The 26,579-nt window shown below is 38.7% G+C and overlaps 1 protein-coding gene across 1 annotated transcript in view; it reads right to left on the reverse strand.

Annotated features, from left to right (window-relative positions):
* Positions 1 to 753: 753 nt before the first annotated feature.
* Positions 754 to 26,579, reverse strand: part of LOC136878967 (caspase-6) — a 51,325-nt gene continuing 25,499 nt past the window's right edge. The window contains exons 3-6 of the mRNA XM_067152614.2: positions 23,312 to 23,550; positions 20,371 to 20,555; positions 15,518 to 15,659; positions 754 to 1,741 (exon numbers count right to left, since the gene is read on the reverse strand). Coding sequence (XP_067008715.2) covers positions 990 to 1,741; positions 15,518 to 15,659; positions 20,371 to 20,555; positions 23,312 to 23,550 — 1,318 coding nt within the window. The 3' untranslated portion in view covers positions 754 to 989. The remainder of the gene's footprint in view (positions 1,742 to 15,517; positions 15,660 to 20,370; positions 20,556 to 23,311; positions 23,551 to 26,579) is intronic.

The following is a 26,579-nucleotide window of genomic DNA, read 5'->3' on the forward strand; positions in this document are numbered from 1 at the left end:
AATTCATTTTTAGTGTTAGAGGTTGCAAATCCTAATAACAAAAATAAGACATATCCTACCGATTCAGCATAAGGCAACCGAAGTATCACTAAAAGTTGTGCGGATAGTAATGGGGTCCATTTAGTCTGTACTGTTTAACAAAGTCGTGGCAGATATCGCACAGATCATTCACAGACCTTTGGCTGTAATGCAATCGTATGCAGATGACAGTTGTAGGATGAAATCACAGAGAGGAAATGCAAAGTACAATGGTCAGATTGAGGACTATACCAGCAAAAACAAAACAGTACAGTGGTACTAGAAAGAAGAAAGAGTCCACTGTATTGACTGGATACCTGGAAGCTGTAAATTCATTTAAATATCAAGGTTTAACATTTCAGCCTTCAGCTTCCTCATTTAGAAGTCATATAAGGGAGAAGACTATGACAGCTATCAGAATTATATATAACATCAGTGAACTCACTAGATTGTCTCTACCGGGCGAGTTGGCCGTGCGCGTAGAGGCGCGCGGCTGTGAGCTTGCATCCGGGAGATAGTAGGTTCGAATCCCACTATCGGCAGCCCTGAAGATGGTTTTCCGTGGTTTCCCATTTTCACACCAGGCAAATGCTGGGGCTGTACCTTAATTAAGGCCACGGCCGCTTCCTTCCAACTCCTAGGCCTCTCCTATCCCACCGTCGCCATAAGACCTATCTGTGTCGGTGCGACGTAAAGCCCCTAGCAAAAAAAAAAAAAAAAAAAAAAAAAAGATTGTCTCTAAACAGTCTTGTTTTATGCTAAGATCCTTCCAGTGCTAACTTGCTGACTTGAACTGATCTGGGAGCACCTGACAGTATCTGACCCAGGAATCTCCAAAAAATTCCTTCAAAAATGGTACACAAGCTAGCTGTAGAAACATACAGCACCTAGTAAGCTAACTGGGCTGCATGCAAGAGTTATTTACAAAGTTCAGTTACTTTTTGAACAGGCCTTATAGTTGTCAGGATTATTTATTTCCAAGCAGTAGGTTTTTTCGTGGAACGTGGTAAAGTTTGTGACCCAGTGACCTTCGCCACAGACACATTACCACTATCGACACTCATATGTGAACCTCGACGACGGTGTTCTGTATTGATCATTTCTTGAGGAATGTCTAGTAGCTTGAAATACGTCCACTCCTTTGCATGCCTCACCAAGAATCTTGCAATTCTGCTGTAAACAAAACATTGTGATTCCTGGTCCAAATTCTCCCAGGCTGAAACCAGTTGGAGTAGAGTCTCACCATCTCGTTGTACATCTTGAGGTTGGGGTACTTCTTTTAGAAAATTCTGCAGACCGAATCCCAGATTGTAGATGATTTTATCTTGAGGCAACAAAATGGTGGGAGCTTTTATATTTGCTTTCAAATCATTCCACTGGCTTTCCTTCTGAAGTGGTTTTTTCTCTTCTGAGTCTTGTTTTGCCTTTGTTTTCAGAATATCAATCACATAATCCAGCTTTTTGTTAGTTTCCTCAAAAACTTTCACAGAAATATTTTCCTGTGTTTCTTCAGTGTAATATCTGAAGAACAATTTACGAGTGAGTGTTGACTGAATGACAGGCATTTGTTTGCAATGTCCGAATTCTTTACCCACTGCAACACGACGATTTACGTTTGTTAACAGAGACAGAAAATCATCTTTGTTTCCATTGCGATCAAGTTCTTTACAAAGTTCTTCAATAAACCACGTTCCATCATGAATGTCGCGATAAGCCACTCGACCTGAAAATAAGAAGGAAATATGCTATTTATGTTTGCGTGGTGATTTTATCCACTATAAATCATGGAAGGGAATAAACAAGTGTCAAATCAGGTCATATACAGAGGGAGGAGCATATAACAGGTTAAACACAATGGCAGGTCAGCATGGAGACCAGGGCAAACATGAAAATAGCCTACAAAAGATCTAAGATAATCTCCATATTTTCATACACTGCCATCTTCAAAGAGACAGGCTCTCTCCTCACCAATCCCAGTCTTCCACAGTGAGTTTCTCTCATCACTTGGCCGGCAGATGCACCCAGCTCATCTGCCTTTCATTGGCTCATCACTTCCTGTTACACAGTACGGTGACAGCACAGGAATGCCCGCACATCGCAGTTCAGGTCCGTGCTTAGAAGAACGTGTATTAAGTGTCGATCTGTCGTTCCAACTGTTGTCGAGTTGTGAAGTATTCTCATGTACACGGTAGAGGAAAGGGTATTTATGTACGATAATTGTGTGAAAACAGAGCCTTGCAGGAAAGTTGTTATGTGATTTATAATACGTTTTCCAGATGTACACCCTCCACATAGAGAGATCGTGCGGAAAGTCGTAAACAAATTAAGAGGAACTGGTTCTTTACTTTTAGAGGCGCGCGGCTGTGAACTTGCATCCGGGAGATAGAGGGTTCGAATCCCATTGTTGGCAGCCCTGAAGATGGTTTTCCGTGGTTTCCCATTTTCACACCATTCAAATGCTGGGGCTGTACCTTAATTAAGGCCATGGCCACTTCCTTCCAACGTCTAGGCCTTTCCTCTTCCATCGTCACCGTAAGACCTATCTGTGTTGGTGTGACGTAAAGCCACCAGCAAAAAAAAAAGTTCTTTATTTAATAAGATGCGAAGTGTTAATTTTTTTTTTTTTTTTTTTTTGCTAGGGGCTTTACGTCGCACCGACACAGATAGGTCTTATGGCGACGATGGGACAGGAAAGGCCTAGGAGTTGGAAGGAAGCGGCCGTGGCCTTAATTAAGGTACAGCCCCAGCATTTGCCTGGTGTGAAAATGGGAAACCACGGAAAACCATCTTCAGGGCTGCCGATAGTGGGATTCGAACCTACTATCTCCCGGATGCAAGCTCACAGCCGCGCGCCTCTACGCGCACGGCCAACTCGCCCGGTACGCGAAGTGTTAAAAAAATGTGTACGTAATGAGGAAAAAGTAAATGAAATTGCAAAATCCCTAAAATGACTTGTACAAGAAGCTGGGGTTTTGAAGAGCTCAGCATGGAGGGCTACAAAAATGTTAAAAAAGAAAGTGTATGCAAGAAACCCTCACATGTTGGATGAACTGAAAGAACATATCCAGAGAGAAATAGCCTCAATTACTGAAGAAGAACTTATGCATGTGAATCGGAGTTTTCTAAGACGATGCCAGAAATGTGTGGATGCAGGAGGAGAACATTTCCAACATCTCCTGTCATAAGGTACGAGCTTATTTTCTTAATTCTTATTTTCTTAATTTTAAATGCTACCTCATGTCATGCACAGAAAAAGTGAGCAAAGTGCTGTCATTGTTGCTCTGCCACGGAGCGGGGAGGGATGAGTCAACGGGAGGCAGATAAGTTGGGTGCGCCTGTCGGCCAACCGATCAGAGAAACTCACTGTACATCTTTCTTATAGCTCCTAACAAGCTCGTTTCTGCTTCCGAGATACTTCAGGAGGGTGGCCATCAACTTTTATTGAGGGGCCATTTTGACAGATCTTCAGTTTTAATACAGTAAGTGTAGGATAAGAGAAGGCCAGATAAACACAAAGAAAGAGAACAGACATAAAATAAAGACTAGGAACACAGAAGGAAGAAAAGGTCCCAACGGTTTAATGTAAGTAATAGAAAGGAATGAACAAGTGCCAAATCAAATTGTATACAGAACTAGAAAAATGGAAAGGAATACATAACAGGATAAATGTAATTACTTGTCAGTGTGGAAAGAGGGAGCAACAGAAAGAGGAGACAAGCACAACCATGAAAACACAAAGCATGGAAAGGAACAAGCAAATATCAAACCAAGATATACCATATCCTGGATGTATTGCAAGGGGATCCATTAAGCTCATTATTATTTATAATTGCTACAGCTGATATCATAGAAATCATATCTGAAAGAAGAATCATATGTATGCAGATGATATCATGCTCACCTCGAGATCCAGCGAGGAACTACAAGAGACATCCAGTGCACTGGGTGAAGTGGACAGAACAACACTTAATGAGGATAAGACAGTGTCAGAGACTTTTAGAAAGGGCGGGAAAAGCATCAAAGTTTGACATACATGAAAGACCTCTGAAAAATGTATTGAGCTCAAGTATTTGGGTATTGCACTGCAAACCAGGGTAATATCGTCTCTATCCACATCATTGATAGGATAAATACAGAAATTAAAACCATAAATGACATAGAGAATCTCAATAAACTGTCTATCAAAACTATTTGACCTGAAATTCTCACATCCGTTGTCACATATGGTATGGAAATTCTATGGCCACATATGAAGTTGAAACAACTACAGTAACTGGAAAAAGTGAAGGCAACTTTTTTGAAAAAGTCAGTATGTGTCTCAAAATACACACATCCTCAAGGCTTATACAAGTTAATATGCAAACCATTGTACGTACAGGATCTTCTTTATCACTTGCCGCTACCATCTACAGTTTATAGAGAAATTAAGGGCAAAGAAGAGAGACATATGGAGTGAATTTTACTCCACAGATGCAATGATCTGCAAGGATTGGCAAAGAGGAAGTCACAAGTTGAGACACTTGGTTACGCACTTTGTTATACATGGTTTTCAATATAAGTTGTGTAAAACTAAGAAGTTGCATCAACCAGCCTAAGATTGTGTTTGTGAACATTATGGCAAGATTTGCGAATGATACCATGTTATGACTTGTGCACTTTGGCACAAGTCTTTAACACCTTTCTGCAAAGATGGTTAATGTTATTTTATTTTTACTTTCTTTTTGACCATTGGCTACAATAAAGTTTATTATTATTAGATGAAACAAAAATCCACAACCTGTTTCCAGTAATTTGACCAGGTCAGGAATGGAATTGATGAAGCCCTCATCTAGTGGCGAGGATAGGAATTGTGCCAGCTGCCGAAGCCTGTCGCACTCCTCTGGGGTGATGATTAATGACTGACGGATGAAATGAATTGATACTGGAGAGTGTTGCTGGAATGAAAGATGACAGGGAAAACCGGAGTACCCAGAGAAAAACCTGCCCCGCCTCTTCTTTGTCCAGCACAAATAAATCTCAAATGGAGTGACCGGGATTTGAACCACGGAACCCAGCGGTAAGAGGCCAGTGCACTGCCACCTTAGCCACGGAGGCTATTATTATTAGATATACAATATAATTATTCTGAATAATCTCCAACATTGAACAATCCCACAACCTACATTTAGGAAGGAGCATTTTGAAAGAAAAAAAGGTATTTGTATAGCTTTGTTAAATATTCATATTGAAAATCATAAACACTACAGTACAAAAAAAATTATAAAATAATGAAGCAACTCATTGTATCAATATCTTCATTAGTATGGTGTTGCAGCATTTCGTTTTTTGAAGTTTTGGACCCCTTCCATTTTTACCTTATGATTAGTGTTAATAGAGAATGGTTGCCTAGTTGTACTTCCTCTGGAAACAGTAATCACCATCACCACCATCTGGTCTGCATTACCAATTTGCAAGAGTAAATACAAATATCTCTGGTGCAAACCGCTAGCAAATCGGTGGAAATTCACAATTTTATTTTTCATAATTGACTGGAAAATGTTCATTGATAGTTTTCCTTTGAAAACTGAAGTTACTCTATTCAAAAACATGCGTGAGCTATTCATGGCTAGTCTTACAATTCATAATTCTTTAACTCTCTTGCTATCCCTACAGCTTTCAACTTGTGACCACACATCCAAACTGTTATTATTTAGTCACATGTTCGCATATTCTGTTTTTGATTTGTGGAATCTTCACCTTTTGTCCATGAAATGTCTGGCAGTTACTGTTCGTCTGTTGAAAAAGCTTTACTTTTCCTCCAATTATGTACACAACTCTCGCCCCTCATCGTACTTTCATCCTGTTGTGCGATTACCAATTTCTTCTGCCTCTTCAATAATGTACAGCATTTCTTTAGCTGTGAATGACCTATAATGACAATTCACATCAGCTATCCTAAACTCATACCGCTCTACTACTTAAGCTGACGCCATGCAAATGACGAGATATATGTACGGCACAGTTTTCTCTTGTGGTGGGAAAAGAGTTGTCAACAGTGTGGGTGGAAAAAGAACAACTTCTAGATTTATGTATCTTAGGAGATTTTGAAAAGGCATTTGACAGAGTACAACATCCAAAACTTATAGAAGTCCTAAAGGATATAGGAGTTGACAGCAAAGATCCACATTATTGAAAATCTTTACTGGAGACAAAAGGCCGTTGTCCGAATCGGAAATCAAACTAAACGAGTTAGCCATCCAAAGAGGAGTTAGACAAGGTTGTGTTTTATCTCCATTGTTATTCAATCTTTACTCGGATAAAATTTTCAAAACAGCTTTAGAAAACCACCAATATGGAATAAAAGTAAATGGTGGCATAATTAACAACATAAGATATGCGGATGATACAGTCATCTTGTGTGACAATTTTGAAGGTCCCCTACTCCTGCTCAATAATATTAGTGCAGTAAGTGAGGACATAGGACTAAAAATAATTGTAAATAAGACGAAGTTCATGATCTTCAGCAGATGTGCCATTACTGAGGCAATCTTACGACTAAACAACTGACAGATTGAGAGAGTAACCACTTTTAAATATCTGGGTACCATTGTCACTGAACAACTTGATCCTGAGAAAGAAAGGAAACAGAGGATAGCAATAGCACGAAGAATATTTACAAAAATGAAATCTTTCTTTTGCAATGACTACTTAAATTTAAAACTTAGACAGAGGATGGACAAGTGCTATATATGATCAGCCTTGCTATATGGTGTGGAAACATGGACTCTGAAGAACATATCAGTGAAACGCTTGGAAGCCTTTGAAATGTGGATCCACCGTAGGATGCTCAGGATTTCGTGGGTTGCATGACTAATGAACCAAGAAGTACTCAGAAGGGCAAGAGCAAGTCCAGAACTCATTCAAACATTAAAACACCGGAAGATTTCTTACCTTGGCCACATCCTTAGAAATGACCATTACCTCATCTTACAGCGGATTTTACAAGGCAAAATACAGGGTCGAAGAGGTGTCGGGAGGAGGCGAACATCATGGCTTGGAAAATCAAAGAATGGACTGGAATTCACAGTGTTGAAAGACTTTTCCACGTAGCAAGAGATCGTACTGCATTCGCCGCAGTAATCGCCAACATCAGGGGGACCTGATATGGTACTGTGAAGAAGAAGGAGAACTGTACCAGTCTTGATGCAAATAATACCCACATCCCAACATTTATCCCATATTGATCCATGCTGATCGAATATTGCCAGCTGCTTTGGAATTTCATTTTAAACCAGACACTGAATTCTCATTTAAATTTAGAGGAATTTTGAATGTAATGTGCACTGTTTAACAGCTGGGCAACAAAACAGAACAGTGGTTTTCCCTGTCCAGGAAGTACCAGCTGACCAAGACACTGACTATGCATGCGTGCCTACTCCCCTTCCACCTCCTCTATCATGCCTGCTGTTCAGCACTCTCACGGTTCAGGTGGGCTTGGGCTCACCAGTACGCAAGCACATTAGCCAATCAGAATGCTTCATTTTCTTTAATAATTTAAAAATATATGCGGCAAGAAATATTTATGCTTTTAATGACACTCTGCTAATCCACAGGCCAAGAGCTTTTGTCAGAATGCTTTACGATGTCAACTGATTCAGCCGTTCTCTCAAAATCACTGTAACAAAAATCAGCCTAGTGTTTTAAATATATAAATAATAATAATAATAATAATAATAATAATAATAATAATAATAATAATAATAATAATAATAATAATAATAATAATAATAATAATAATAATAATTGTTGCCATGGTTTGGTGGATCGGCAGAGGTGAAAGAAGGTGCCGGGGTGAATGGGTCTAACTACAAAGCCGAGATATGAATTAAAATTGCATTAAAGGTTATATTTTCGAAAATAACAAAACTTAACAATTCTCACATAGACTTACAAAATTTAAAAAATAACCGACAATCAGGTACAAGACCAGTAAAGCCAAAATTTAGGGACACATTAACAATCTGGGATTCAGGCCCCACTTTTTACAATTTCTGAGCTCTCCGCTCAACTTTACCAAGGCACATTTTTGTCCAAAGGGCAGAAAACCCCTTCATTCAAGGAGCCTTTGCTCCAAAAACCATATCAGGCCTCCTAGAGGCACTTTTACCACATATAAAAGAGCTGACCCGCTCTCAATTTTCTGAGCCTATCAAAGGCCACAACAGACTTTACCATTAACTGCCCTCAAGGCACACTTACAAAGAAACAGGGGTATCTTGTACCCAACCTACTGGGCCTTAGTAGAAAAATAACAGGTTAAGTTAATGGCCCAAAATGCAAAATGAATGGAGGCATGAATTTGCACTCCTACATGAAACTTCTTAAAACCTAAGAGGCACTCGGCGGATGAAACAGGGGCTATTCCCAAACTATGGAGGTGACTCGTATACTGAATAAATTTAACACATTAAGGAAGGGTAGAAAATTGATTACAAAAATGTAGTCACCTCAAATCAAAATGAAGGGGAGCTCAAGAGGGTAAAGCACTCCCTATCCCCGAATTACACTTAAAGATATATGAAATTTTCAAAAGTGACGGAGAATTACATGTTTGAAGATAGGTTACATTGTAAAGGTTTCGGACCTTTCCCGCGGGTTAAACTGCTGAGCTAGCAAGAAATAAAGAACTTAAGCGGCCATTATCTTACTGAAGAACTGCTGCCTGAAGAAAGAGGCGCTTCCAGCCTCCTGCTACATGTTCATACACTAAGTTAAGTGTTGATGATGTGGCCGAGAGACAGAAAAATCAGCAGTTTTATACCCTCGGGGAAGATTCGAGACCTTTCATGAATAATTAAGACACACCCACAGGCGTTTATTGGGTAGCTTACAGTTACAGATCAAAATCGAAGAAGAAAAACACGATTGGTCAAAAGTTAATTACAGAAATAATTGATTGGTTAACTTCAAAACTGGCTGAAGGAAAAGATTAATATTGCCAACCCACAAATGAAAGAACGAAATTTAGTAATAAGAAAACTTATGAGTACAAATATCTTTAAGAAAGTTCCCTCACTTCGCACCAGGGTGCATGATCATAGTTTTTTTTGTAGAGACACCTATGAGACAATGTCCAAACTTCTTGATAAATAGTAAACAAAAACACGACGAAATTAACACAGTGATATCTTCAGAGCAAAAGTTTAAGTAGATCCAGTTTTAAGTTCACAGTTTCTCCTGTAGAGGAGTACCCTAATGCGGAAAATTCAAATGTGCGGCGTAGAGGTGTACCAGCCGGTACAATAATAATAATAATAATAATAATAATAATAATAATAATAATAATAATAATAATAATAGCATTAATAATAATTAATGAAACTTATCATAATCCCTAGTTGGCTGATTAGTGAATAATAAATTTTAAAAAGTAGTAATACCGATTCATGTAGTTCTGATAATGTACATGGTACTCAAATATCAGGTCCTAAAAAACCATCACAAGTCTCATCACGTGTATCTGTCCTCGTTGAACTTTGTCATTGACTGAAATCTGTACGGCAGTGCAGCAATAGTTGCTATCTTAATTTTTACTGGTACAAAAGAAAAAGAGATACAGAAAAAGACACTGGACAAACCACTTACACCGTTGTTTACCGCATATTCCCAATCTTCTTTGTATGGTGGAAGACAAAGATTTTGGAGCCTCTTTTTACTTGATTTACAGAGCAAGTTGACTACACAGTTTGGATCATGTAGCTGTTAGCTTGCATACAACAGGAGATGGTGGGTTCAAATCCCACTGTTGGCAGTCTTGAAGATGGTGGTTTCCCATTTTCACACCAATCAAATGCTGGAGCTATTCCTCATTTAAGACCACGGTCGCTTCCATCCTAGTCCTATCCTATCCTATCCTATCCTATCCTATCCTATCCTATCCTATCCTATCCTATCCTATCCTATCCTATCCTATCGTCACCATAAGATTGTTCTGTGTCATTGCGACGTAAGAAAAATTGTACTGGATTAAACTCTATGTCTTGCCTGAGAGATGGACTGTTTCCTCATCTCTCATTCCGGCAGCGTCTGAAGTTCATCAATGTATTTTATAATGTAGGGTCCCACTGTCTGTTTGACTACAAATACTTCGACATCTAGGAATACACAGAGCTACCTAGCAGTAAATGAAGGTTTCGAAGTTTTAGTTCTCACAATGTAAATGGGTCATTGCAAACAATTTCCAGGAATAGTTAAGAATGTGAGTGACGAGCTGGCGAAAGGGATAGTGGGAGAGAAGAAAGCGAGATGAATCTTAATACAGTGTAACGGATACACAGGAACATGATAATGGAAAGTAACTATTTGTCCCATCCCTACTCTATTGCCCTTGGGGTTAGAGATACCCCCTAAGGTGGATGAACTAGTGTGATCCAGTCAACGGCTTTAGGATGCAGCAGGGAATGGCAAACCACCACATTAAAGATCTTTATGAATATTCCTAGTAAAGGCATCATGATGTTGTCTTCTTTTGTTAAATGTTCTGGAGGTAAAATGACTTCCCAAGCAGATCTCCAGGGGATGCAGCAAAACAAAAATCAGAACAGGAGAGCTGGGAATGATCTGCATATTGGGACATGGAGTGTTCAAACTTTGTTACAACTTGGAAAGTTGGAAAACATGAAGAGAGAAATGAATATAAACAAAATGGATGGGATAGGCTTAAGAGGTAGAAATGGAGTTGTAGGAGGAGGCAATAAAGGAAGTTTGTTTGTTTGTCCATCCCCTGTCCTGTTTCTCTATGGGGTCGGGTATGAGGTGAGATGAATCCGACGTGGCGGGTTTTTATGACCAGATGCCTTTCCTGACATCAACCTCAGCAGAGGAGTTAACGAGATGAAATGAATGACGTGAATACATGATAGTAGGAAGGGAGATGATGAAACACGGTGCCAGCAAATAGCTTACCCCTGTCGAATAGCAACAAGGAGTTTGCTCAAGGCTAAACGCCCCCATCTGATGGATGCATCACCATCAACAGAGTCATATGCCCTCACTCCATGAGCACTGTGGAAAGGTTTGGACTTTAAACCAGGCTTTTGGCACTCAATCTAGTGATTAGAAATTGTATACCACCACCTCCTGCACCCCGCTGGCCAAGATTCTGATGGTGAACTTTTTTCCGACCAACAGGACTCGAACCGGCTAACCTCGGTGTCAGACCATTTAGACTTCAGCACCTTAACGATCATGGCCACCAAGCGGGCTAGGCAATGAAGGAAGTGTTGTGGGGAAAATACGGATTGGAAAGATGAAACAAGAGAAGATAAAAGCTAGTTGAATTTTATCAAGAAAAGGAAGTGTTCATTGCTATAAATGGTTTGCAAATAACAAAAGAAGGCTGTATACATGGATCTCATCAGGAGATAGATCAAGGTACCAAACAGATTTTATTTTGTGTATAATGCAGGAATGCAGCGAAGAATTCTCATGGACTACCGGGAGCTGACATTGCTACTGATCATGTGTTAGTCATGACGCAAATGAGAATAACATTAAAGAAAGTGAAAAAAAGCAAACACAATGAAGAAATGGAGCCTAGAAAGACAGGGATAAAGAAAAAAAAAAAAAGGGGTGAAGAAACTGTAAGAGAACTTAACCAGACCCATGAAAGAAGACAAAAGAAGAAGTAGAAGATGGACAATAATTAAAAGTGCTATAACAAGAACAGCAGAAGAAGAAATGCTATTTACAAGGAATCAGAGCAAAGAAATCCTGGGTAACACTGGAAATGACAGAGAAAATGGAAGAAAGAAGAAAATACAAAAAACAAAAACAAAAAAAGAAACAAAAAACAAAGAAGACAAGAATAGTCAGAAAATATAAAGAAGATTAAATAAAGAGCTGCGAAGGGAGACAGCAAAAGCACGAGAGCAGTGGCTAAAAGAATATGATGATATACTGTAGAAGGCCTGGAAAGGAAAGGGCAGTATGACTACTTTATAAGAAGGTGCAGAGAGTAACCTGGGATAAATAGACAATGAACTGTGGGGGGAGAGAAATTGAAGATGATGGTGGTAAGATACTGCATAAGGACAAAGAAGCATAGAAGAGGCGGAAAGGATATATGGAAGACATATGGCACAAGAGAGACACCAGATCTAACAATTGAAAAGTTAGATGAGATAGAAACAGAAGAAAGAGGTTCTCCAATTCTGTTCTCTGAAGTACAACGAGCGATAAAGGAAATGAAGAGACGTAAATTGGCAGGATTGGATGATCTTCTTATAGAATTATTTCAGTTTAGCCCTTTCAGACCATGTACACATGATTGTGCGGGTTCATATTTTATTTATGTCTGAGCTTATTTGATGTTTTCTTGGTGCTAGACCAGACTGCAGTGCTTGTGTGGGACACGTAGCATGCACTTCAGTTGTTTTTATTTAGTGCTTGACCACCAGGGGGCAGGAAGAAAGGTTTAAAAATACAGTTCATCAGCAAGATGGCGGGAAGCAGTAATGCCTACAGTAAGTATTTAATTATAGCATTCATATTAATCTAGAAGCTTTACAGAATATGAAGTGTGTAAATTGTTTAGCAAACGTAAATTGTGAACATCGTACGTAATACCATAAGGTTTTGAATGTTGGTACGCACAATTGTGTGGGTGCTTTTTTTCAGATGTTAAATTTTATTTTGTAGAATAAACTAAAAATATATGTACTTAAGAGCATTTTAGTCAGTTTTGCCATACAAACAAAAATTCACACCGCCAGTTTTCTTTCAGGTCTGAAAGAGGTATGGATGAAGAAAGAATAGCAGAAATGACAGCTTTATGCAATGCAATGTATGAAAATGGTACATGGCCAGAGGACTTTGTCTCAATCCCCAAGAAATCAGGTACCAGAAGATGCACAAAATACAGAATAAGGTACTATTCCGATTTGTGTTGTGTAGACTGTAAAACATCCCACCAAAATTCATGTTTTGGTCTGCCATCAGTGGAAAGGCAATGGGTATCTATAGGTGGTTGAGGGAACAACACAACAGGACCAGTACAAGGACATTGTACAGGATAGATGTAAATTCAGATCCAAAATCGACAATCACCAGTTTGAAAACAAACCCATCACCAGAGCCACTATAACTTGGACAGAAGAATGAAGGAAGAAGCTCAGTGAGAGGATGAAGAGATTTTGGAAGAAGAGGAAGACTAACACGTCAGCTAAGCTGGTTCAATCAAGCTCCTAAGTAGGGCATAACGATGTTTAAAAAAAAAAAAAAAAGTTATAATAATAGTGAATGGCACCTGTATAGGTTTGGTGTGGATGGTGGTGGATGAGGATGAAATGAATGGCGAAGACATCATATAGACCCAGTCCCTAAGCCAGGGGAATTAAGATTACGAGGGGGTTGATTCGGAAAATTGAACAGAAGCCAGGGCAGGAACTTGTGAAGCAGCCTTGACAACACAGCAGGTTACTCTATTGGCTATTAGCTGCAGCTCAAAACACTTAAGGCTTATCGAAAATGGGTAACCTAAGTCTACTGGTAGCCCACGTCTTGATCCCAGCATACGCCACTGAGCCTCACCAATTGTCTGGTGTGAAAATGGGAAACCACGGGAAACCATCTTCAGGACTGCCGACAGTGGGATTCGATCCAACTATCTCCCTAATGCAAGCTGAGAGCTATGCGGGTCCTTGCTCGGTACTCCTTATTGCCAACCAAAATGTTTCCAAAGGAAGCCTGCTTGGTGGTCAGGATCTGACACTGTGGTTAGCCGGTTCAAGTCTTGTCGGTGGAAAAAAAATTTCACGATCTGAATGTTGACCAGCAGAGTAGAAGAGGCGGTGGTGTACAATTCCTGATCACTGTATTGTGTGCCAAAAGCCTGGGTTTAATTCCAAACCTCTCTGCAGTCCTCATACAAAGTGAGGGCATAATAGTAAACGGTTACCATGCAAAATTCTTCTTTATGGTAAATATACTGTAATTACTAAAATACAATGATAGTACTAATAAAACAATCCATCTTTGAAGATTCTGTATGATACTTTTGTATTCTGAGGTTGGCAAACCTGAAAAATAATCTATATATAAAATAAGAGTTTTGTTTGTACATTGCTCCGAATTTAAAAAGAATATTATTTCAGTATTGGATGTGTCCACAGTAATAAGGCAATACACTTCTTCCCCCCTGTGGGTGGGGGCGGTAGAATAACACCCATGGTATCCCCTGCCTGTCATAAGAGGCAACTAAAAGGGGCCCCAGGGGCTCTGAACCTGGGAGTGTGGGTTGGCAACCACAGGGCCCTTAGCTGAGTCCTGGCATTGCTTACACTTACTTGTGCCAGGCTCCTCACTTTCATCTATCCTATCCGACTTCTCTTGGTCAACTCTTGTTCTTTTCCAACCCCAATGGTATTAGGTTCCCGAGGCTTAGGGAGTCGTTTATTTTCACGCTCTTCATGCCCCTTGTCTTTCTTTGGCCGATATCTTAATTTTTCGAAGTGTCGGATCCCTTCCTTTTTTTCTCTCTGATTAGTGTTATATAGAGGATGGTTGCCTAGTTGTACTTCCTCTTAAAACAATAATTACCATCACCGCAATACACATTTTAATTTTCTGTCATCTTTGTCTGTCTGTCTGTCTGTCTGTCTGTCTGTCTGTCTGTCTGTCTGTCTGTCTGTCTGTCTGTCTGTATACATACATCACGAGGAAATGGCTGAAGAGAATTTGATAAAAATTGGGGAATGATTCACTACAGTCTAGGCTATAAATAATTTTTATTCACGTTGAGTAAAGTGGTAGTTTAGGGGAAGGCCTAACATTTATTTCTCAATTATCCACATAATTAACGGTCCTGTCGATTAGTACTCCATAACTAAAGTCGATAAATACTACATAACTAAAGTTATATAGAATTTATGTCTTATACATTTTTACCGTACTGGCTATAACAGAGATATTCATGAATTTCGATTTCTGTTGGTAATTCCATATCAATGCCTAACCAGGAGAAAATGGGTGAACAGAATTTAATGAAAGTCAGTATGTAAAATCTGGGAGTAAGGTGCTACAGTACAGGTTATAAATAATTTGTATTCACGGGAACGATCACTTGAAGAATAAGACAAGAGGGACTCATGAAAGGAGTCGGAAGAAAACTAAACGTGAAGGCCTAAAATATCGAAAGCTCATAAAACTGATCAACAATAACATTATATTGACCATTGTTGTGATGTGATTTATCTCTTCTGCTGCCATTCATCTCAGATAGATGGGATTTCTGCTGCGTCCCGAGTAAAACAGCATGCCTGAATATTGGCGGAAAGTAGCTAGGGAGTTACATAACTTTGCACATCCTATATTATTGTCCGATCAACGACAGGTACTACAGCTAGTAAATAATACAGGTAACTAAATTTATTTATTTTTGGAATTTTGGTCACATTCAGATTTTAGAAGAATTAGAAAATGACATTGGTCTTGGTCATTAATGAACACAATGGCCACAAACCTTCGTGTGTACTGTAGGCTACCAGAATGTCTGCCTCTGCCGGGATTGTGTAGGGACGGTTTTCTGAGGCCTCTGAACGACGACTGTCTTTCTGAACTGTCTGAGGATCATATCTTTGGGATGCAATAACTCCTCGGCATGCCTGCAACAGAGAGTTCCATTTAATAATAATAATAATAATAATAATAATAATAATAATAATAATAATAATAATAATAATAATAATAATAATAATAATAATAATAATAATAATAATAATAATAATAATAATAATAATATTAATAATAATAATAATAATAATAATAATAATAATAATAATAATAATAATAATAATAATATCTGACTCCTTGGCTGAATGGCAGAGTTGAGTGCTTCAGTTCAGAGGGTCCTGGGTTTCATTCCCAGCCAGGCCAGGGATTTTAATCACAAGTGATTTACTCTTCGGAGACTGGCTGATTCTGTTTGTCCCAACACTTTCCTCTTCATATTCAGACAACACACTACACTACCAAACACCACAGAAACACGCAATATGACTGCATCCCTCAACATAGGATTGGAGTTACGAAGGGCATCCGGTCATAAAAATCCCTTGTTTAGATACCCTCCTGCCATTGTTCCCATATGTCTGTACCTCTAGTCATTCTTGCTACTTTCATGTCTGTTGATTCCAACTTATGAACCCACCCACTTCTGTACAGTAAAGTCTGAAAACACACTGATGGGAAGAGAGTTTCGTCCTGGAGCTGACTTCATTACAAAGTAGCGTTAATCACAACTGTGAGCTCACTTCATTAGTTTGTTTTTTTTGCACCTTGATTCAATTCCACTTAGTATACTGCCATCTTGTGAGAATACACATCTTAATAATCTTCATTTCCCTATTCTTCAGCGTTTGTCCTTCCTGATGGCAGGGCCCTCTACATGAATTCATTGTCTCCATTTAATTCTGTCTTGGGCCATGTCAGGATGGAGATTGAAGCTCTTCAGATCTTCATGAAGAGTATCAGCCCATTGCTCTTGAGGTCATTCCTTTGGTTTCCTACCGACAACTTCAAATGTATTACCCATCTTCACAACAGTACTTGCCCCTATCCTTTATAAATGTCCAAACCATCTTAGGTGGCTCTTGCACATTTTATCTTCAATCAGGGCCACACCAAATCTTTCCCTGATGGTTTCATTGGAACTGTGATCCAGGTAAGTGACGCCAGCTGTCCGTCTCAGCATCTTTGTTTCCATGGCACCTAGCTGATACTCGGCCTCAGTGGTAGTAAGCCAATATTCATAACCATACAGTGCAACAGGTCGGGTGACAGTACAGCAGATTTTTTATTTGAGATTATATTTCATCTCTGGTCGCAAGTGATCCTGGTCATTGTTTGCCATTTCATCCAGGCTGTGGTTGTTTTTGCATTGTCCCCTTCAAAAAGTTGGCCATCATCAACGATTGTGGAACCAAAATATTGTATCCGCTCACGCCTGAGTCCCAAACTAGCATTTATCTCAGAGGTGTTTGGTTCATCTCTAAAATTCTATAATCAAAATATATACTAATAAGGCACTCAAATTATACTTCAGGGGTGAATGGGGCAAGAAAAATTTTATAGGGGGAAGGGCTCATCCACATTAAATCAAGGGGAGACTGAGATAAGGAGGCTCCACAATAGGATTGGGAACATAACATTATTGGTCACCATGGGTAGGACAAACTATCTACAAGAAACTGTTTTCTTCTCAAATGTAAAGGAGCGTTTTATTCAATTGACTTGTCCGGCCCCACGGTGTAGGGGGCAGCCTGTCCGTCTGCCACCTGGCGGCCCTGGGTTCGATTCCCAGCCGGGTCAGGGGTTTTTAATTGTAAATGATTAATATCCCTGGTCTGGGGACTGGGTGTTTGTGTCATCCTTAACGTTCCTTTCCTCATATTCAACACTTGACACTTCCGCCATTTCCAAATACACGCAGGTTCACAACATATGGTGCAAAGTAGGAGCAAAAGATCTTCTTAGGTCGACGCCCCAAATAAATAGCATTAAAAAAAATTCTGTTGACTTAACTGTTATTACTGTGTTGAGGTGTTGTAGTTAGCAATTCACTTATGAGTAAGCGTGAAAATAAACACATAGAAATCATACAATCTCCATAGTGTTAATATAAGGAATGATCTTCATTGGGGTAATCATATTAACGAGGTAGTTAAGAAAGGTTACAGATCTCTTCACATGGTTTTGAGAGTATTTAAGGGTTGTTGTAGTAAGGATGTAAAGGAGAGGGGGTATAATTCTCTGGTAAGACCACAGTTAGAGTATGGCTCCAGTGTATGGGACCCTCACCAGGACTACTTGATACGAGAACTAGAAAAAATTCAAGGGAAAGCAGCACGATTTGTTCTGGGAGATTTCCGACAATGGAGTAGTGTTACTAAAATGTTGTAAACTTTGGGATGGGAAGACTTGGGAGTAAGGAGACAAGATGCTCGACTATGTGGTATATTACATGTAATGAACTTTATGGTGGTCCGTATTGAAAATTGTATAGTATCTTAAAACAATTATGTTTATTAAAATGGTCAACCTATTCAATACAATACATTCATAAGAATGTTTATAACTTATACATGACACACAAATTGGGACATGTTTCATCCTAGTTCTTGGCATCTGCAGCCTAATTTTCATCCTCAAAATCAAATGTTATCGGGATCCCGATATTCTCATATTGAACCATCTTAATAACTAAAATGGCATGAGTTAAAAATACAATACGTCAGTCTTATTACTGACAGGTGAACAATTACTTAATGGAGTTTTTGAAGCAGTCTTTAAAATTAATTCATTAAAATATCTGGTGTTGGCACCTGTTCAAATATTATGTGGTTAGGTACCCCTCCATCTTATAAATCAATGTTTAACAATTAAAGATTACATTAACACTTGATGCAAAATAAACACCACATTAGGACACTATGTACAGTCACAGTATAAAGAGATTTAAGGTAAAAGTTATCTGGATGTTAATTAAAATGTTTGTTGTCTGATAACATCTATCAATAGTATTCAAAGGATATTAGAAAATCCTCTTGATGTTTCTAAAATCGTAGTCCTATTTTTTCTACATTCAAGTTTTCTTTAGAAAAGGCACATTAACAGATTGTAAAATTGAAACAGCTGTGAGTTATACTGTAACCAAGCACTTGATTCATGTTTATTTCAAAACGATCTATAGTTGTCTGGCGACCTAATTTAGACGCTGTAATGGTTTGGAGAATACGAGATAATAAGAATAGTTAGATCAACAATATTTCTAAAGTGCTGGAAGCATGTTATCTACCACAGTCCTGATGTTGGTTAAGTGGGAGACTCTCAAAAAATAGCCTTTAACGCTCAAACACACGCGTATGGGGTGGAATCAACCCCAGGTCATTTTATTTCCTAGTGAAATGTACAAATAACTCTCCTGTGCTCTCTGTGCTCCTATATCTTTCTGGCTGGATCCCCGCAGACAGAGTCATTCTTATATAATCTATCTTAAAATCTCCAAATAATACAGTAATTCATATTTTACAATACAATGATATGTGGGGTGGAAAGCACCCCCACGCGTGTGTCTGCATCCTAAAATTTGGCGCGTGTGCTTGAGGGTTAAGACAGAAGAATGATATCCTTGATGTTGAGAAGGCATATGAGAGTATTGCAAGAGAGAAGGTATCGGAATGCCTGAGAAAATTGGATGTGCCGGTGGGACTAGTGAAGAAAGTTCAGATGCTGTATGAGCATTGTACCAGCTGCGTGTAATTGGGTGACAGACATTCTTCCTGGTTCCAGACCAAAAGTGGAGTCCAGCAAGGTAGTGCACTATACACATTATTGTTTCTCACCATCATGGATGACATAATGTAGAACATCGTGGTCAACTAAATGCTCATGATGTTATGATCTGGGGAGAAATGGAGAAACAAGTAGTGTTGAGACCCAATGAATGGAAGGTTAAGTTTCAGGAATTTAATCTCAAGATAAGTGAACCGAAAACAGTAGCGATGGCAATAAACATCATGTAGGAAACCATCCACTGGAAAGTGTGGAAACCTTTCCATACCTCGGCAGTGTAATATCTCAAGATACACTAGCCACAAAGGGGGTGGCAAATAGAGTGCAGAAGAACTCTCACTTTTACCAGCAAGTACAAACACTCCTCTGGGATCACAAAGTACCAACAGAATCAAAGCTGGTGATGATCAATCAGTTCTTCACACCAATCTTAACCTATGGTATTAAAACCTGTACCCACACTAAGAAAGACTCATCAAGGTTGCAGGCATTTGAGATGAAGTTCCTGAAGTCCAATATTCAAAACATAAAACTGAACAATCTAAGGAATGATATGGTTAGAAAGGAAGCTGAAATTGAGACATCGTTGTTTGATCGGGTGAGCATGTCCAGATTGAGGTGGTTTGGGCATGTAATGAGGATGGAGCCAACAAGTTCAGCTTATTGTTAACTTGGAGAGACTCATAGCAGGAAAATGGATGGCGGGAAAACCAAGTAACCACTGGCTGGACATCGTAAAGATGGACATTGTAGATTGGGGAAGGACAATGGAGGACATCATTAAGAACAGAACATATCTCAGTAAGACAGAGTTTCAAGAAGTTCTGTCAGTGATTTTCTTGTGATGTTTACACAAACAAGCAATCAAAAATTGAACCAAGTCCACTTAAGACTTTTATGTACCTAATCCAAGATATAAACAAGTATGAGGGAAATATCTGAAGTATACAAACAAAATTGTAACTTTAATTATATTGATATGTAAGGATGTATGAAGTACAGATTGTGCATATGGGGACTCACCTGAATGATAAATATTTTAGGTTTCATTGCTAGAGCAGGGCAGTTAACAGCTGTGAAGTTATCCCACAAGTCATCAACATGGTATTTAGTATCAGATGCAAAGAGATAACCTTTTTCTTCTCCATGGGTCAGAACAACGATGACAATGCAGTCTGCACTCTGATGGTATGTATCATTCTTACTTTCTGGAAAATAAAACTGGATATTTGATGACACTTTATAAAGATGGGCTTCATTCAGACTTGAATCCCAATATCTGCTAAATTTAGACTTCAGTATCACAACAGAACATTGCTATACAAGTATCTTATCTATCATGTTGAGTAATCTGTAGTACCAAGGACCCTATTTAGGGGAAAGCTGACTAGGTGTCAACCTAGGGGCAGAAGTAAAAAAAAAAAAAAAAGCACAACAGAAACAAAGGAACTTCAGCTACCATGTGCAGGCATTTTGGTTTGATGCCCTACAGGCTGCCTTCACATCAATTTTGATGTTCCATTTTACTGTACGAGATAGCAGAGTAAACTGGATCTCTCTTGTGTAATCCATGGCTGAGTTTTTAATTAATTTTCTTGGGTAAACACCAGATGTGTTACCAGCAGTGGCGTGCGGTGAACACATTCGTTACCCCACCTACAAAAATGTTTTGTAGCCCCACTATACTCTCTAAAGTCAACATTAGCATTTGATAAGACTGCATTTTTCGTGGGAAGGTCTACCTGATAAAGGTCTCTCAATATTTTCAACCCACACTCGCACACATTTTCAAATTGATATTCATGGCAGTGACGACACCATTACAACTTAATCTATAGCAGATTTTAAACAATGTACTTACAGTTTCATCTGGTGATGCTTCGTGGTAGTACAGTCATGGTTTCCACAAAAATACACTGGGGCTATTTGTTTTTAACTTAAAAAGCCTAACCTAAACTGAATCAGCAAAATTTAACTCATATTTTAACCCCACCGAACTTTTATATTTTCACTCGCTTACTGAATGTACATGCATCAACGACAAACAAGGAAAAATATTGATCATAACGTATAACATACGTTATATTCATGCAGAATGGCACAGAACTCATGAAAACTTCACCTATAATCCAAAAAGAACACTACGAAAATTCACTATGTACCACCATCACAGACAACCAAATACAAAATTCTTTTACTTTGCGCTTAGCTCTCTGTTAATGCTGGGCAACCTAAATATTTTTCTACGACTATCGGAAAACATACTCTAAACGTACCATCAACGAATTGCTCGAAAAAACTTTATACATGCCGAAATCCAAGAATAAAATATATTCTTGTATATTAAAATTGATTTCATAAACTGGCTCTATTTTTATTACCAAGTTGATGTGCAAGTGGCTGTACTGTTAACATGTTGATGTTTGTCTTGTAGCCTCTAGCGTGTGGTGCTGAACACTTCGAGTGACAAGTATTAAAACTACATCCCTTACCTAAGCTAGCTGGCCTGTCGCTGTAAATTGCTGTCGGGGTCGGTCCACAGCCCCGCCCCGCTCCCAGGACAAGGAAGCTTCAAGTGCATGCATCAACCAAGTGACTTAAATATCGCTGGGGAACTCTCTTTCGCCCTGGCAACGGAACCCAGCTCACTGGAGAAGCTGAACTGCGGTAGTGTGAGCGGCTTGTTGAGACAGCTGTACTTGGCTTGGCTCAGATGTTTGCAGCTTTTAAAACTTTATAAAAAGTGTTCTCAGGAATAATAAGAAAATATAAATACAAAGTTATTTACCCCAGCAGAACTGGAGTAGATGGGGTTCAGTGCATGCCACTGGTTACCAGAGATCTTTTACATGCCGATATAAAACGACACTTAGTATTAACGAACTTGACCACTTTTGGTTCCTGTTAGATCTGTATTGACTACTAATGATTTAACAACCTGTGAAAAAACAGGGCTAATAAGGGTCTGCCGGTCAATTGCTTTAAACCCATTCCAGAGTGTGTTTATATTTTTATTTATCATTTTCCAGCGATCATAGTTACTTTTTAAAAACTTCCTCATGCCTGCTTTATCAGCCATATGGTACTGCCTAATAGTCCTAAATTTAATACCTTCCTTTCTTTCACATTTATTTTAAACTACGACAAAAACAGCCTCGTGATCACTAATACCATCTATTACTTAAGTTTCTCTATAGAGCTCATCTGGTTTTATCAACACCACATCCAATATATTCTTTCCTCTAGTTGGTTCCATCACTTTCTGAATCAGCTGCCCTTCCCATATTAACTTATTTGCCATTTGTTGTTCATGCTTCCTGTCATTCGCATTACCTACCCAATTGACATTTGGTAAATTGAGATTACCTGCTACTATCACATTCCTTTCCATATCATTTCCAACATAGCTAATTATCTTATCAAATAATTCTGAATCAGTGTCTTGTCACAATATGATGCCTTAAAGTTAATTTAGGACCTCGGGCAAAGAAGTAAGTCTCTAATGTCTGATGTGGAACAAGAACTGACTTGCTGGAGGAAGCAGGCAATGTCTTCGATCGTGTCATATGCGGGGAAGTAGGCTACCAATGAAAAGTTTAGTCCTCTACCTCTGTATGAAGTTTGACCATATTTCTTGGTATTCCTAAGTTCCATGCTTTTTGTGTGCTTAGTGTATTTCTTAAGAGCTTTGGTGTAAATGTGGCGTCAACACATGAAACCATCTTTCTACTCATATATCACATATTATGACTAATTTTATTTTCTTAAATCTTTGATGATGTAATTACCTGTACGACCTGTCCGAGTGCCTCATGAGCTTTAGTGCAAATGTAGGTGCTGATCAGTGAAGGCGTGCATACTTTCGTACCGGACAAACAAAGTTACTTTTGATTTTACAGATATAGATTACCGTTATATATTTCTCTGTTTACATGGGAGTGGGTTAACAGAACTATAACTATACCTTCTAGTAACTTGTCTTTAATCATTTTCTTTGTCAAGTCATCCTGTATTTCAACATCAAAGTTGAATTTTTCGAAAGTCAGTTTCATGTTGTTTTTGTCAACTGTTGTTCCTTCTCTGTCAAGAAGATCAAGAGACTTTTCATATTTTTCATGATTAAAAATGATGACCTTTCCTCTGTGCATGTGGTTCATTCTGTATTCCTTCTGATTAGCTCCAATCACAGGAGGTCTGTACTTTCTGAAACAAACAACAAAGGTACCGTATATCATTCTCTGAAGGGAATGAACAGGAGGTCTGTACTTCCTGCAACAAACAACAAAGATGGAGCAAGGATGTATCATTGTTAAAGTATATTCCTTTTCCTTCTATGAAGTTTAAAGATACAGAGTGTTAAATCCTATACAATGAGATTAGCAATTCTTATTTACTTATTATTTATTATATAAAATAAGAGTTTTGTCTGTATATTGCTCAGAATTTTAAAAGAATGGTGTTTCTGTATCAGACGTGTCCACAGTAACAAGGAAATGCACTTTTCAATATTCCATCATCTCTGTCTGTCTGTCAGTATGTATGTATGAATGTATGTATGCATGTACGTGCATCACGAGAAAATGGCTGAAGAGAATTTAATGAAAATCAGTATGTAATGTCGGAGAACAGGCACTACAATCCAGGCTATATATCATTTTATTTATGCTGAATTAAATGGTAGTTTAGGGCAAGTCCTAAGATTTAATTCTCAGCTATTTATGTTATTAGTGGTCCTATCGATAAACTAAAGTTATATAGAACTAAATTTCCGATCATTTATGTCTTTTACATTTTTACCGTACCGGCTATGATAACAGATATTCATGCATTTGTATTTGTGTTGCTAAGTCCATATAAACACCGAGCCACCAGAAAATGGGTAAACAGAATTTGATGAACATCGGTATGTAGAGTCGGGGAATATGAAACTACAGTCGAGGCTATAAATAACTTTATTCACGCGAGATGAAACAGTAGTTTAGGGGAAGGCACCTAAAATTTAATTTTTAATTTTTAAATACCTACGTTATTGGTCCTTTCAAAAAGTAGCCTACTACATAACAAAAGTTATAGAGAATACAATTTTCAATCATTTATGTTTTATTCAGTTTACCGTACCAATTATGATAAAAGTGGTATTTCAGAGTCGGAAGAAAACTAAATGTGAAGGCCTACAATTGCAAGTGATAAATATCATTATGGTTTCATATTGAAGATACTATACTTGTAGGATGCTAATTACTTTATTATTTATGTATTGAATAGGTGGTTAAATAATAAATTAATTACATCCTAAAAGGCCTAAAATATCGAAAGCTCATAAAATTGATCAATAATAACATTAAATTGACCATTGTTTGTTGTGATGTTCATTGTCTCTTATGCTGCCATTCATCTCCGATAGATTGGATTACTGCTGCGTACCGAGTATAACAGCCTGTCTGAATATTGGTTTTGAAATAGATGGGGAGTTAGATGACTATCTTGTTTAGCATGCCATTCCTCTGGTTCATACATTTTCTGAAACTGCTGGTACGTAACATACGGGTTCATCATAGTATTCCAGCTAGGCATTCGATCCTTACTCTGAAGCACTGATTGAAATGATCAGTGTCTACACTTAACGGAATAATGGTAGATGAGTGTTTACGATTCACGGCTGTCTGTGGCTTGGTCATTCCAGCTCTGGAACTTTGGACTCTTAGATCAGCAGCATAGTACTGTTCGATAAAAGTGAGAAAATAAGTGGTTTTTCACTTGATCGAGTATTTCATATGATAGCATTGCTTTTAATCGCGACATTCCTAATGACGTCATTGTAGTGACTTAGGTCTGTATTGATTTCAGTTGTGAAAACCACTAAGACAGTCTTTCTGAGGATGTAAAAAGGCAGGTGGAGAGTGAGAGTCTGCTATTATAATGAAAACTCCCCAATTTAATTGTGACTGATGGTAAGCAAGAGGCCTACCATTACAATAAAAATTCCCTAACCCAGTCTTCACATGAGAAAAGACGTTTGGCGACTTCCCCGTCGCATTTCTGGGGTAACATCAAGAACTATGCAATTTAATACAATCTTACTTATAACGTGTACCTACACTACCTAACCTAGAATTCTGTATACAATATAGAATTCCATAGCGAAGTACGGGTACATCAGCTAGTATATATATATATGTCCAAATGGCATCATTTAACGTTATACAAATATTTGAGGCTAACGCCACGGTACGAATCTGGAAGCGCAGGAAGTCCATGTCCGTGGGTGTGTCAACCCGGAGAGCACCGAAGATTTTGTTCGTACTCATGTGGACCCCTGTGAGGGCAGAGTGGATTTGCTTTTCAATTGTGTAAACACCGTACAAAGTATGGGTGCGCCAAGCAGAGAGAGAGAGAGAGATAGCTGATTAGCTGATTCTACGAAGTGTAGCATTTGGTGCCAACATTAACGCAGCCAAATCTGAGTATTCCAGGTTTGGAATCATGTTGAATCAAGCCCGTATTTCTGCATAAGAGCAATTTACTGCAAAGATGAGATGATGATTAATCCGCCATTCGTTTATGAAGTATCATTAGTAACTTAGATGTAATAAATGTGCCCATTGACTGATTCTCCAAGTTATTTCAAATAGCCGTTAGAAGGACGCCAGCGCTTGACAAAGAGGAGTTTTTATATCACGGGGAAGTACCGCCGCTAGCTTGGGTCCCCTTTTGGTTATAAAAGGCAGGTATCACACAAGCCGAGGTCTTCAGTCGCAGATAGACAAGTGCTCAGTGTGTATCGTTCGTGCTGGTTCTAAAAGATAAAGCCAATTAATTCAAGTGTTAGGTAAAGTCCTATTAGGGCTTAGATAAGCTCACTAGGGAAGTTTATCGAATAATTAACCGTGTCGATAGACAAAATTTCTTAGTGAGAAAGTGCGGGTCGTAACGTGAGACCACCAGAAGAACTCGAAGAGTGACCGGGTAAATACCTATAACAGGCTCTATCTGAGATCGGACTAAGACCAGGATAATTAATATTGTCAGTTGTATCTAAAGCCTAGGTCACGACGTTGTATAGTCGTACAAAATAGGTGACGAAGAGAGAAACGACCACCGAGCTCGATAGCTGCAGTCGCTTAAGTGCGGCCAGTATCCAGTATTCAGGAGATAGTAGGTTCGAACCCCACTGTCGGCAGCCCTGAAAATGGTTTTCCGTGGTTTCCCATTTTCACACCAGGCAAATGCTG

This window comes from Anabrus simplex, chromosome 8 (assembly GCF_040414725.1).
Source record: "Anabrus simplex isolate iqAnaSimp1 chromosome 8, ASM4041472v1, whole genome shotgun sequence".
Classification (NCBI taxonomy): Eukaryota; Metazoa; Arthropoda; class Insecta; order Orthoptera; family Tettigoniidae; genus Anabrus; species Anabrus simplex.